The sequence below is a fragment of the Tarenaya hassleriana genome, unplaced genomic scaffold (assembly GCF_000463585.1).
Source record: "Tarenaya hassleriana unplaced genomic scaffold, ASM46358v1 Cleome8, whole genome shotgun sequence".
In the NCBI taxonomy this organism is placed as follows: domain Eukaryota; kingdom Viridiplantae; phylum Streptophyta; class Magnoliopsida; order Brassicales; family Cleomaceae; genus Tarenaya; species Tarenaya hassleriana.
In genome coordinates this window covers 70,889-83,990 of record NW_010970490.1, presented here as the reverse complement: position 1 = coordinate 83,990, position 13,102 = coordinate 70,889, and the positions used below count along the sequence as shown (strand labels likewise).

At 37.7% G+C, this 13,102-nt stretch overlaps 1 protein-coding gene across 2 annotated transcripts; it reads right to left on the bottom strand.

Moving 5' to 3' along the window:
* Positions 1 to 1,548: 1,548 nt before the first annotated feature.
* Positions 1,549 to 13,102, bottom strand: LOC104801984 (UDP-glucose:glycoprotein glucosyltransferase). Of its 2 annotated transcripts, XM_010525379.1 has the most exons (37): positions 12,928 to 13,102; positions 12,504 to 12,845; positions 12,266 to 12,422; positions 11,852 to 12,023; positions 11,590 to 11,663; positions 11,139 to 11,235; positions 10,946 to 11,058; positions 10,729 to 10,844; positions 10,369 to 10,426; positions 9,972 to 10,124; positions 9,761 to 9,859; positions 9,499 to 9,663; positions 9,262 to 9,330; positions 9,017 to 9,105; positions 8,714 to 8,876; positions 8,463 to 8,600; positions 8,250 to 8,355; positions 8,057 to 8,151; positions 7,853 to 7,965; positions 7,547 to 7,763; positions 7,314 to 7,382; positions 7,007 to 7,152; positions 6,312 to 6,413; positions 5,998 to 6,145; positions 5,419 to 5,475; positions 5,215 to 5,345; positions 4,963 to 5,051; positions 4,538 to 4,887; positions 4,357 to 4,443; positions 4,033 to 4,097; positions 3,559 to 3,661; positions 3,293 to 3,451; positions 3,054 to 3,194; positions 2,931 to 2,974; positions 2,739 to 2,853; positions 2,186 to 2,338; positions 1,549 to 1,991 (listed from the first exon to the last, which is right to left on the bottom strand). In XM_010525379.1, the coding sequence occupies exons 1-37, from the start codon at positions 13,077 to 13,079 to the stop codon at positions 1,812 to 1,814; spliced, it is 4,827 nt and encodes a 1,608-aa protein (XP_010523681.1). In that variant the 5' UTR covers positions 13,080 to 13,102; the 3' UTR covers positions 1,549 to 1,811. The 2 variants fall into 2 exon arrangements, with proteins under 2 accessions (XP_010523681.1, XP_010523682.1); XM_010525380.1 differs by lacking the exon at positions 2,739 to 2,853 and having other exon boundaries at positions 1,900 to 1,991.

Genomic DNA, 13,102 nt, shown 5'->3' with positions numbered 1-13,102 from the left:
TTAAAAAATTTAAAAGTTTATAAAATTAAAAATTAACAATTAAAAATTAAAAGTTTAAAACTAAAAATACATATACATATATTTACACATATACATATATATAGACATATATATATATCATACACAAGTACACATATAAATATACACATTATAAACACTAATACATATATATATATATATAATATATGTTTATACGCGTTAGGGCAGGTGTTTGGGTTCGATTTCTTGGAATGAACTGTTTTGAATTGATAAAAATTCCAACCGAATTTTATAGAATCGAAATGAATTTCAAAATTCCGAAAAAACTATTTTTAAAAAAAAAATAAATGTTTTTAAAATAAAAACCACGAAACATCCAAAAGGTTTATACCCTTAAACATTAATATATATACATACGCATATACATATATATATATACACATACATATACATACATATATATCATACACACATATACATATAAATATATATGTACTTACGATGTCGGATTTGAGTGATTTTGACGTCGATGCGAAGCTATTTAAATGCTCTTTCCAATTGTATAAACCACACATTATTTGGATTTTTGTGGAGAAAGTTATTGAGTTCATAATGCATGTCTCTTCTGAACTTCATCTCTAAAGGTCTAAAAGTGCTATCATCTCCGAAATCTGGAATTTGCAAAACTAAAGCAAAACCGAGTTTTGTGTCCTATAGTGTCTAGAATACCTATGAATGCATATGATTATCGTGCAAAACTTGGACAAACTCTCATAAAAATATAGAATAAAATAGGAATTATCAAATACTATATATATATATATATATGAGACAAAGATCTTACTTACACAATACAATTGTATATCTCCTCCAAATTTGATTCAGTTGGACACACATTGACAAACATCAATATTTTAGCATTAAAGATAAAATCACATATCAACATTGTTAGCTTTTGATTCTTATATGGAGAATATGTTGATTGCAAGATAAAGCACTAATAATATCTTCCAATGATGAAAGTGATTTGTTGATACTTTGAGCTTATTTAACAATATGCAAGATTCACAAAACTTAAATGGAGATAGACAACTAAAAATGTTGTAATATTGAAAGATATAACCATAACAATTTGTTGGAGTTTGTAATGCTCCTTCAATTTGTTTGAGTTTGTAAGTATGGAAACGAGCCCAAGAATGAGACTTGAGTCATTATTCAATACATTTCGTTTCATCCCTAACTCCCTATCCTACTCCACAACTAAAGAACTATGTAAGATTTCGAGTTTTCTTCGTTCATATTTGTCTCAGAAACATGTCATCATTCATATGCCCTTTCAATAATATCTTACAATCCCTCCAATTTTGATACAAGAACAGTTGTCACATTCTCCATAAATACCCTGCCTTGAAAATGCAATACCAATAAACCGCTAATCCTAAACCTAAACAGTAGCTTCGATAATCTAGATTCCAGTCAACAAAGTGCTTCAGCAAGGGGGACGAGCGGCAAGACTATAGCCATCTTCCGATGGGTAAAAACAGTTGAAGGGTACCAAAAAGAGAAGGATACAGTAGCAAATTGCGGTTAACTAAAAGAGATTTCCCCAAAAGTAACAGTAAAGGTACAGTTAATAATGTTAACAATTATGTAAGAATCATGATTTGCTGGACATAAAGTCTCAAAAACTCGATTTTGCTAAAATGTAGTGTCGTCTTACCTTCTGCTTAATTTGTTTATAACATCTCCAGAAACTACAACTCAAGAAGTAAATCCTTAAGCAGCTACTTCAGCAAGGAGTGTTCTTTTCTTCTCAACTTCAAGCATCTACGTTATAGTTCAGCCTTAGATTCCAGGTCTTGTTTCGATGAAACATCGCTTGAAGGATGATTACGCTTGTCAGTGGTTGCTAATAGCTCATTGAGCTCCATATCTTCACCCAAGATTTTTGCTGTGAATCTCCGTGCCTCTAGATCAAGACCCGACCATTCAGAAACAATCCTTCTGGCACCCTGCAGAAGAACACATTATCTTGCAATAGCTCAATGGATACAAGGATAATACATTTTCTAAACAGATGCCGTAGAACCTAAAATGGCATAGTAGACAAAAAACATGGTTCCATCTTTCCCCTTTTTGCATAACTGATCAACGTTCCAAGAGAATGTTGTTCGGAGAAACAGAAGTTAGAAAGCAAAATTTTTACCTGAAGCTTTGGCTCCTTTGTCATTGGATTATTGCAAAGATCAATGGTTTTGGCTTTGGGTTTAGAAGCATTACCGCACCAAGACTCACACCATAACCACTCTTGGGGAAGTGAAAATATGGGAACAGTATGCTGAGCATAATTAGGAAGATCCTGAAACAGATAAAATACCATATCATGAAAAAATTGGAGCTGAGTTCAAGAAGAGGAATAGGAGGGATAACACCAGTAATTCATAAGACAGTAAAGCTGGAAGCACCATCAAAAAAAAAAGAAGAGAGCTCCAAGAGAATGCTTTATGCACCAAATGGCCCACAAAAGATATGCGGAGTCTTTTACAAGCTTTTGAAAGTGATGTAAAATATGGTAATGAGAAGCAAATTTGTCTTCATGAGACCTAGTTAAGTGTATTTTTCCAATTGCTGGGTTTAAATAGTTACGAAACAAATTGACCACATGCTGAAGCTTTCCAACACAGCAAGAACTGAGTGCGTTCTTTAAAGAAACCAAACGAACAAAATACAGATGTAGATAACTATATACAATAGCTTGCCTGATCCAGATTGGATAGACTGTTTGGATCCTTGCTAAGAGTCTCATAGAATACTCTTAGATTATCTCCTGCTGCCGTCTCACGAAATTTAACTAAGTCAACAACGTACAGTGCACTACGGAAAGATCAAGACGTGTCAAGCCTGATAAGAGCAATAAATTATAAAGGTACGGTAGATACTTGTTTGTCTACCTGATATGGTATGGTTTACCACGTAAATGTTCTTTCCAGAAACCCTGTTCCAACAGTTCAGAATGTAAGACAGTCATAAGGAAACAATGTGCCTTTTACACAGTCAAACAGACTATTACATACCTGTCTCCAAAACCGATAGCCATCCATTTCCTTGTTGTTGTCACAAAAGGGAGTGTATGCAAGAGGTTTTCCTTTTATATCCATGTCGTATAGTTCTGCCATGTCTGCCCTTACAACTTGATCTGCATCAACAAATATAACCTACAGAAAACACATAGAAGGTCTTATAGTCGTGTTGTCCTAGGCTCCTAGCATAAACTCGCAGAAAATATAGATAAGATATTAATTAACATTCATACCTTCTCCAGCGAGAGAGGAAATATAACATCAAGAAATAATATTTTGTAGGCCCAAATGATTCTCTGTTTTTCTTTCTGTTTATGCAACCAAGAAGGCCATTTGTAAGTAATCAGCTCATACTCAAAGTCATATTCTTGTGCCATATGTGGAATAACATCCTGCAAGGCATAAGATGTAATGCACAATAAGTTCGGTGCATCCAGAGAGTCAAAGACAGTCACATGCAAACATGTTCATAGAAAGAGAGAGAGAGAGATGGTACAACCTTAAATTGAGGAGAAAGATAGTTCTTTATAAACCAGAATTTCACAGGGCGCTTGGTGTTCTTCAGGACACTTAGAATCATGATCTTGAGGAAACGCTCATATCTGTCATAAGACAGTAGTAACACCTCGGCGTTAGATAGGAAATGATCCCAGTTGCATTGCATATAATACAACGTATAAGTTCACAGGATGAACTTGCACTTCTTTTGCAAATTGTTGGGCATTTGAATACAGAGATATGGAACAGGACAGTGTCCTGAGGACACTTCACTTTTCCATATGCATAATGCTCTAACACTGATTGCGTATGGAAAACGTCTCCCTAACACAATAGGTCAACAGATTTGCATTCTAGATATCAGTTGCTTCAACAAATACTCAAGAAAAGAAAACAAAGTAAACCAACTCAAATACTCAATTATACCATGTCAAAGTCTGTGGCCACTGTATTAGAAAAGGACTTTTGTACTTACAAGTGCCCTGAAGCAATGGAGAATATATTAATTGATTTCCCTTGACGCTCGCCCTTCCCAAGCTCCTGAAAGGATGAAAAAACAGAAATAACAGGATTCAGACTGTTGAGAGTCTTGAGACAATGATTAACAGCTCAAAACAACGCATAACTGCAATGCATCAATGCCATCCCGGATAATGATTATATATAACTGCCAGGATCAAAGTATATAAATAACGGCAACTGTCCACTCAAATGAGCTTTGCACTACGACTATAGAATACAAGAGGGAAACAAGTAACTTTTTTGTTCACATATTCGACCAGAGTAAATAAGCACTCACTTTCTTGTTATCTCCCTTTGTTGATTGTTCACCACCTCCGATGAAACCAGACGCCCACTTTAAGAAGTTCGAATTCCAGCTTTCTCGCTAATCAAGGGGACATGCAGAGAGAACAAATTAGAAGTATTTTCGAGGAATACCTTTTTCTCACGAACATATTCTACTTATGCAGAGCACTCACTTCCTTTTGCTGTACACCATTCTCGCCATCTGAAGAAACAAGCAGCTTTTCCTGCTCCTTGCCTTTCTTTTTTACTACTTCCAAATGAACAACTTTACCACGCAAATCATCTATGGTAATACGTTTGGACAGAAATTGATCTTGGCCTTCATCATGGTCGCCATTCAAGATATAGAGCTCTGAACTTCGACCCGGAGCAAGTTGCAAATACCAAACCCCTGGGGAGACTTTCATCTGCCAATAACCTAAATTGGCCATGACAAGAGTATCTACCAAATGAGGTCTACTCTTGGTTCCCAGAATCAGCTGCAGACCACGAGGAGGCTCGTGATCCTTCTCTGAGCAATGACCTGTGCAATGTCTATGTTAATATAAAACTGAACAAACTCTTCCAAGACAAAGAAACAAGTACAACAGAAGCTAACCAGTAAGAACAAGAGCATCAAGCTCAAAAACTGCTTGCAGTGTTGTAGACTCTCCCATGTTCTCAAGCAAAATATTATCGAGGTCATGACTGATCAAGGAAAAAAAACCGAAAGAAAGAGGATACAGAATGTCAAACTCAGGCACTAAAACAACTAAATTAAAGATGCAAATGTTTTTTTAAGCAAGGGAAAAATTTAAGGCCAACTAAAGCAGCTTAGCCAAGTTCACTCATTTGATGGAAAATCTCATACATGGCAATTACTGGTTCAACAAGCCATGGCTCTGGAACATCGAGATTCATGGTAAGTGTCTTGGATAATGGCATATTTGCGAAAAATGCCCTGGGACCATTTACAACGAAGCCTGTACTGCTGAAATCATCCTGCAAAAAACATAGCATAACTAATAAAGTATTCGAGCAATGTGGACTGGTAACTTCTCAATAAAAAACATACCATGTTTGGTAAAACATATCTGTAGTAATTCTTCAAAGGAATGTCCGCAAGCGAACTCTGCAAATAGATTATGTCAGAACCTATGGATAATAATATTGTTCATTTTTACTAACTAAACAATAATATCCTCAAATGCGAAACAGGAAACACGGGAAAATACCCAAAACTAACTTGAGAAACAGCAACCATGAACTAGAACCCAAGATTAGATTTACAGAAAAACAGAACAATAAGGTCTGGACTAGCATGAGCTTTTAGAGATTTGAAAAGCCAAAAACCCTAAAAACCAGAAAAAGAGCTTTTTTTAAGCTTTTCCTCTAAACAAGCAAGGAGAGCCAGTTTTTAACTGACAACTTTACAAAGAGGTACAAAAACCCATAGACTCTTTCATTTAAAAGCCAAAATCCCAAAACAAAAAAATATACATGCGAAAAGCCAAAAAAAACCCCGAAAAGAAGAAACCCTTTCATTCAAGACCTAAGCCATTCGAGCATTAAATTGGTTCAAACTGTTAAATGTATCTGAGAAGCTTTACGTGCCATATAAATAAGTTAAATGAACTCCAGATGTCGTACTCACCACTGGATTCAGAATGATCCTCATGCTTGTCTCAACATGTTTCCCCAAAACTCGAAGAAGAGATGCTAGCTTCTGACCAACAGGGCTTAAAGGATCAATAACAGCATCAATGTGTATGGTTGCAGTTTCATTCCCCATAACAACAGCACTACAAAATGCAGGGAAATCTTAGCAGTGTATCCATAAATTGGCCAACAAAATGAAAAAAAAAGTAGCTAACAGATTCACATGCAATAAAGTCAAGTATTGCTAAATAAAAAAACTGGAGGGAAGCTTGTACAGAAACAAAAAGGACATAAGAGAAAGAAAAATGCCTGTATTGCGAATTCAGAATCTCAAACCGGGCACTTTCGGAACCACGGTCCCGTGTTGCCATTGCAGATGACACAAACATGAAGACATCACTTAAGAATTCACTGCAGGTGTAGCATAAGGTAGAACCATATTGCATCAGTTTTTCAGAGCATACATGGAATTATCTCTCCTCAGAAGAAGAGTTAAACACGCATCGGGCTCAAGAGGGGAATAAAAAAGAAAAACCTATACCATTCAGGAAAAAAATAAAAACGGTTGTAACCACAAATCTGGACAGTAAAGAACAGGGATATCATCCAACAACAATCAGAGGCACAGAGAACTGAATATAAAGTACAAATTTCAATGACAGTAAATGACAGAACTACAAGACGTGCCACCCAAAAAAGTTAGGAGAGCAGACAGGACAACCGGAACAACTATGACAATTAGTCAGGACTCACGAGAGTTACATATTTTTTTACCCTCTCAGCAGTATGGTAGGTCTTTCTGCCAAAAACAAACTCAGAAAAGATATGGAAAGAACTTTTTGAGAACATAAACAGAAATTCGTCATCTACTGAGATTTCCCTTTTAGCTACAAACATTTAAGAACGACATTCTCAGTTTTTGAAGCTGCACTCCTCAACCAACTTCATTCTCACATGTGAAAAGAAAGGACGCCAAATAAGAAAAAAGCATGAAATCAAGAGACCTGGTAAGGAGATCAGGATCCATGGTTCGCCACTCCACTCCCTCAATAATTTCTCGAACATGCTTTATTCTTTGACTCAACTCGACCAACTCAAGAAGCTGTAAATCATGGCTCAGGAATGTCCTTTCATCCACAGGAAATATTACCTACCATAACACAACAATACGTTGTTAAGTTCAATATAATTATATTATGGACGTCGATAAAATTCAATACCATACCGGAACTGATATGCAAGAGCCAAATAGCAGGAACTACAAAAACTAAATTGTACTAAAGAAACGCATGTAAGTAATGGTTAAGATACCCTTCCGTTTGTAATGATTGCGTTCATATCAGATTCAAGCCCAAGATCCCAAGACAAAAACTGGTTGACCTGCATGAAAATTGTTAACAAAAACATCACTCCATGTATTAGAGAAACAAGTGAGGCTTTATTGTATCATTTTCATTCCTCCAAAGCAATCACGTGTGTAAAATAGAGCCTTAGCAATCTGAAACATAAGCAGACACAACAAGAGGATCTCAGGTATAACATACCTTCATCAAATGCTCAAGTAACTTCTCATCTGAAGATTCCAGAAGACAAGATTCATATGCTTTAGAAGAAAACCCATACGCCTCAGCATTCTCAATGACTTTATCAATAAACATTTGAGAAGTAGCAACTCCGGTAGGTGATTTAATTTTAAAGAGAGATTCATGCTCATATAACAAGCAAAGTTGGTCTAGAAAGGCAAGCACATTTCCCCTGCGACTGCACACAGATCGGCTAAGTTACAAATGGAATTACACAAGGCACACATTTCAAAGTGAATTATCATATGTAAAACAAAACTCATGTACCTAAATGATGATGCAGTTATTTTAAAAACCTTTATAAAGAGAAGGCTATGTGGGTGAGCATTCTGATAGCTACTAAATAACACCCCCAGACGAGCAGCTTTAGAACCTTCGATCTAAAACACAACGCAAGAGCATTAATAATAGGAACAAGATTACCGTAGTGTAATAAAAGATATGGGAAAGACATTAATCTCATCAAATGACCAGGTATCGAACTCCTTCATGCAGCATTTTGATTCCTTTCTTTGTTGCAACATCAACGACAAGAAGATGAGTCACGTACTTTACATTATCTGAAGCTGGAATTGGCAGATCAGAGGAATATATAAGAATGAAGATACATAAGAAAATTATGTAAATGCAATGCGTACAAGTATCTTAAACCAATGCCACTTACTCTCTGGAGGATGCAAATAAGTAACATCATTCAGCACAAATTCCCCTCTCCCAGAGGAGGATGCCAGAGACACATACCTCGGCTTGGACTTTCCATTTGTGGTTATCTACAATTCACCCAAAAACAAGAATGCAAACTCTTCATCCAAATAATAATGATATCTCTGATGACACCAAATACGTAAATTAAAAAAATGCATATAAAACTCACTACCTGTGGGTTATACCGATGAACAGCATTTTCTGCAAGCAATTTGTCCAACACATCAGTGCCAGAGTCTATCTGACCGTAATAAACTTGTTCTTGTATCCTGGGAAGCTCATCATTCATGGCATTTATAAGAGAGTCCTCCTGAAGTGGTAAAGGGTAGCGTCATATACAAAGTTTTATCTGACTTAAGTAGATCACAGCAGCGAAAACAAAAGTTCTCTGTACGCAATAGCAAAATGTTCACAATGAAGTACCTCAACAGAATCAAAGACAAGTCCATTCATCAAGAAGCAACATCTTAGCTTGGCTAGACCAAGCTTGAACACAAACAGAGAGCTTTCTTCTGACGCCTCCTTCAAAGTTTGCTCTTTTTCCAGCCTCAACAATATATCCTGAGGGGGGGATCTCACCTTTGGTCTGGAGAAGAAAAATTGAAACTTCAAGAGAGCTCAGGAAAACAATACAGAAGATATCTATTACTCCAGAAAGAAGCTAGAAAAAATACATTTAGCTTTTCGTAAGATATTATTATATTTGTAAACATCTGTGGCACGTACAAAATTGTCTCCACAAAAGCCCCTTCAACATGTTGCAGCTCTATATCATCATAGGCATGATCAGCAGATTCAGTCCTTAACCTATTTACCTATCACCCATATTGAAGATATTCCGTAAATTATGTATGAACAATAGAAATGGAAAATAAGTAAAGGCAACGGTAATACAACAGACGAGCAACACAGTTGTGACAGATCACACTAATTTTTGTTGCAAATTTGAGTTAACTGGTAAATAACTTTACATTTCCCAAAAACTGAAAAGCTGATTGGATCCCATGGTGTTCCTTGATGTACAGAAAGAAACGTATAATCTGCAAGAAATTTTGTCATCAGTGAAGAAAATTATGCTTTCATACCAGTCCTGAAGAGGACAATGGAACTGTAAATAATAAGCTTCTTACGGCAGAAACAAATTCAAAGATGGGAAAACTGTTTCTACACTAAGAACAGAAAACTTAAATACTAGGGACAGCAAATACCAAAGTAGATAAGTCCTCTTTGACATGGGCATCATTCACTGTATCAGAAGAGAGGATCTGACCACCATTCTTCTCGATCTTCTTGATTAAGTTTTCAGAATATAATATTACTCCAAATCTGACAGGGAATTTGTTTTCATATAATGATATGATAGTGTCAACGGACTGCAAGAATCCAACAATAGGATTAGTCCAACAGCTCTGGCATATGAATAAGTAAACTAGAGTCAAGAATGGGGAAAAGAGGCAGAAATGGACTCGCCTCGAGACCACAGACGGTAGCGGGATCCATAACATAAACTGCATGGAAAAGGTTCTTGCGGATATAACGTAGTTGCCCAGGGAAGACTGGCATTAAAATCTTTATTACAAGGCGAGAGAAAGATAAGCCATTAGATTTAGTACTTCTCAAATACATCTTGCTCGTAAGAGATCATTCTGACCATTCTTAAATAACAAAGACAACCACTAACCTCATTAATATTACTCCGCCAGCGCCGGTAAATAGCATCCTCTTCCAAATTATTAAGATAATGAACATGCATGGATCGAAAATCAATGCGATAAGAATCAGGCTCGGGAAGAGGGCTAGCTAGTAGAAGTTTCCGGATGGCTTCATCAGGGATCTGAGAATATTAGTAAAACGTTAGCACATCCATGTACTAAAGGATAATCATAATCCGGCTTCTCAAACGAAGAAAACGAACTAATAACTTTTATATTTCCTTTTTGAAACACCACAAACAGGAAAAAAAAACAGGTAAGTTATGTAAAACTGGAAGTCTGTAATCATGCAAATTTTCAAGCCTTGGCCATCTCTGGAAGGCGCGATAAAGTAGTCTAAAATAGCTTGCCCATGCAAATGAGTACCTTAAGCTTTGAAAACTCGTGAGCCAAGGACAAATCTTGATGGGCCAAATCCATCAGCCTAGACACAAAAGGATCAGGCAATCAGTAGAAAGAAGTATAGCCAAAGATGTGTAAGTTATAGTCATTAAAAGGACTAAAACAGATTTTAACACTAAAAGAAAGGTAACGCACACAAAGGACTAAAACGGAATTTAACACAGAATCCTATGTTTGGTTAGAAAGTCGCAAGTAAGAAGAAATATGAGACTTTCAGCTTTTCCCTAATCCCTACTCAAGAGAGCTGCACATCAAGCAGAAAAGACAAATTGGAGAAACAGAATGCACCAGGTAAAAATGACAACAGATGCATAAGGGTCTTACATGTAAAGGTCCATATCTTCAATGTTTAGCAGAGCACCATTCAGAGCCAATAACGACTTGCCAGCAGGGATCATTCTCTGATTTGAAAGTATCTCATCTTTGATTGATTCATTGAGCTGTATTTTTAGCCAGCCAAATAATCTAACTCAGGGGCACAACTAAACAATTCATTCGGCACCATAGGATATACATTGAATGAAGATAGGATGATATATACCTTCATGCGGGATAGAGAAGAAACCACACTTGGAAAGTTTTGATTAATTTCTTGCATAGATTGCAAGGGGTCAGAGGCGTGTACAATCCTCTGGGCAGTTTGGTGTCCCAAATCTGCAGGGGTCATAGATTAATTGAGAATATGTTTTTTAATACCAGTATCATCAAGATAAGAACACGGAATGGAGAACTACCCTTCAGTTCCCAAACATCAAGAGTGTCGGATATTGTTGATGATAGGAGATAATCCCTAAAAGCCATAATCTCAGATCTAAGCTCAGGTTTCCTATCCTGCACACAGGAACTGTAACTTCAATAACCATTACTCACATCTTTAAGCACATCAATAATAAACTCTGGTCTAGCATTTGCAGATAACAAACCCAACTGGACAAGCAACCGCTTCACTGTGAGCATGAATCAAGGTTTTAAGAAGAGATGATCATTAGAAAATGATAAGTCAACGACAAAACGCAGTACAATTTATCTCATATCACCCTCTCTTATTTCACTTCCACGCCACATCCACACAGAAAGACACACAAAAACAAAGTTCATCCACACATTTGTAAATCAGACACACTAGTTTTCCAGAAAGAAGATGGTCCAGATTATTATTCCTGTCATTTAGGGAGCAACCCATACCATAATTTTCGAGAAAATGAACCCCCTAACATCTTGACTAAGATCTTCAGTCCTAGGATCTTCAAGGGTGACACCTGAAACTCAAAGCAAAAAAACAGAATCACTTGTAGCTATTGGCCCAAAAAGGAAGAAATGGTGAGGGAAAGGGACAACAGACAATTGTAATGACAGATTCCAGTGAGAAATTAGACCCTCTAAGTAGTAGGGGTAAGCATTTTGCTTATAAGAACACTATGGTGGAAGAATTGAATGGTAATCTAACCTTTCTTTATGGTGCTATCATCCATAGCCTTGTACTCCATATTCTTCAAAGCAAGCTCCACACCATAACCAGCTAAGCTTACATTATCCCAGGCCCCAATGGCACCACAACGTCTGGTTCTGCCTACACAACCAGAAGGCAGCACTGGCCTGACAACATATGTAATTTTTCCCTGCAGGACACCAAGGCTACATATAAATGGATACAGAGAAAGAAACAAAAGTGGATTCCTTCAGACTATGGACCTTGGTTGTAATTTTTGAACTTAAGATAGGCCAAACATAAAATTTTCAGAAACTAGCTCTCTTCCTAGAGTGAAACAATACACCATTTTCTAAGAAGTAGAGCATAAGCCTTTGTTTCCCGAAACGAGAACAGATTACGTTAGGTGTTGGACGGGAAAAAGGGAGGGACCTTTGTAGCGGCTTGAGAAAGCAGGACATGAAATTTCCTAAAGCAACTGGTTCCAACGGCCCCATAGAGGATGCCAACTGGGGTTCGAGCCCTTGAATCCAAATGAACGTGATCGAAATCGAAGAGTTCAGGCCCCTGAACAGAGTCTTCAGCAGCACTGGCAGTAACAAGATGGCACATAAGAAATGCGCAAGATTTAAAAAGGGTAAATTAAAGAAAGAGAAGGAGATGTGCGTACGGAGGAGAGGCAAGCCAGGATAGGAGATCCGACTCATCGAAGAACAGGGAGGATCCAATGTCGACCCAGCAGCAAAGGGAGGAGTCATCGGAAAGGGGAAAAGAAGAGAGGGAATCGTCGGCCAATTGACGGTAGAGCACAAGCCTGGGCGAAGCGGATCTAAGAGTAAGGGAGAAACGAAAGAGAGAGGTGAGGGACGGAGTCAGCAAAGAGGACGCGTGCTCAGATATCTTGAGGAGGCAGTCTCTGGCCGAATTGCAATCGGAATCATCGTCATCTGAACCTAACCAAACCTCCGTGAACTCCCAGAACAGATGCTTTGATTCTTTGGAAAGCAACTCGCTGTCACCAACATAGGCATTCGATTCATTTCAGAGACGAAATGTGAAGCAGTAAAAATGGTGTTCAACAGACGTATACGTACCCAGCTTCCAGGAGAAGAGGAGTGCCCTCCCACTTTGCCCGAACCGCGACCTGGACGTTCTTTGGCCTCCGGTTCTGCGCCCAGGCGCCACAGACAAGGAGGAGGAGGACGAAGGCGACGACGCAGAACCGAGATCTAGGTCGGGACCCCATGTTTCATCGACAGCTTACAGCAC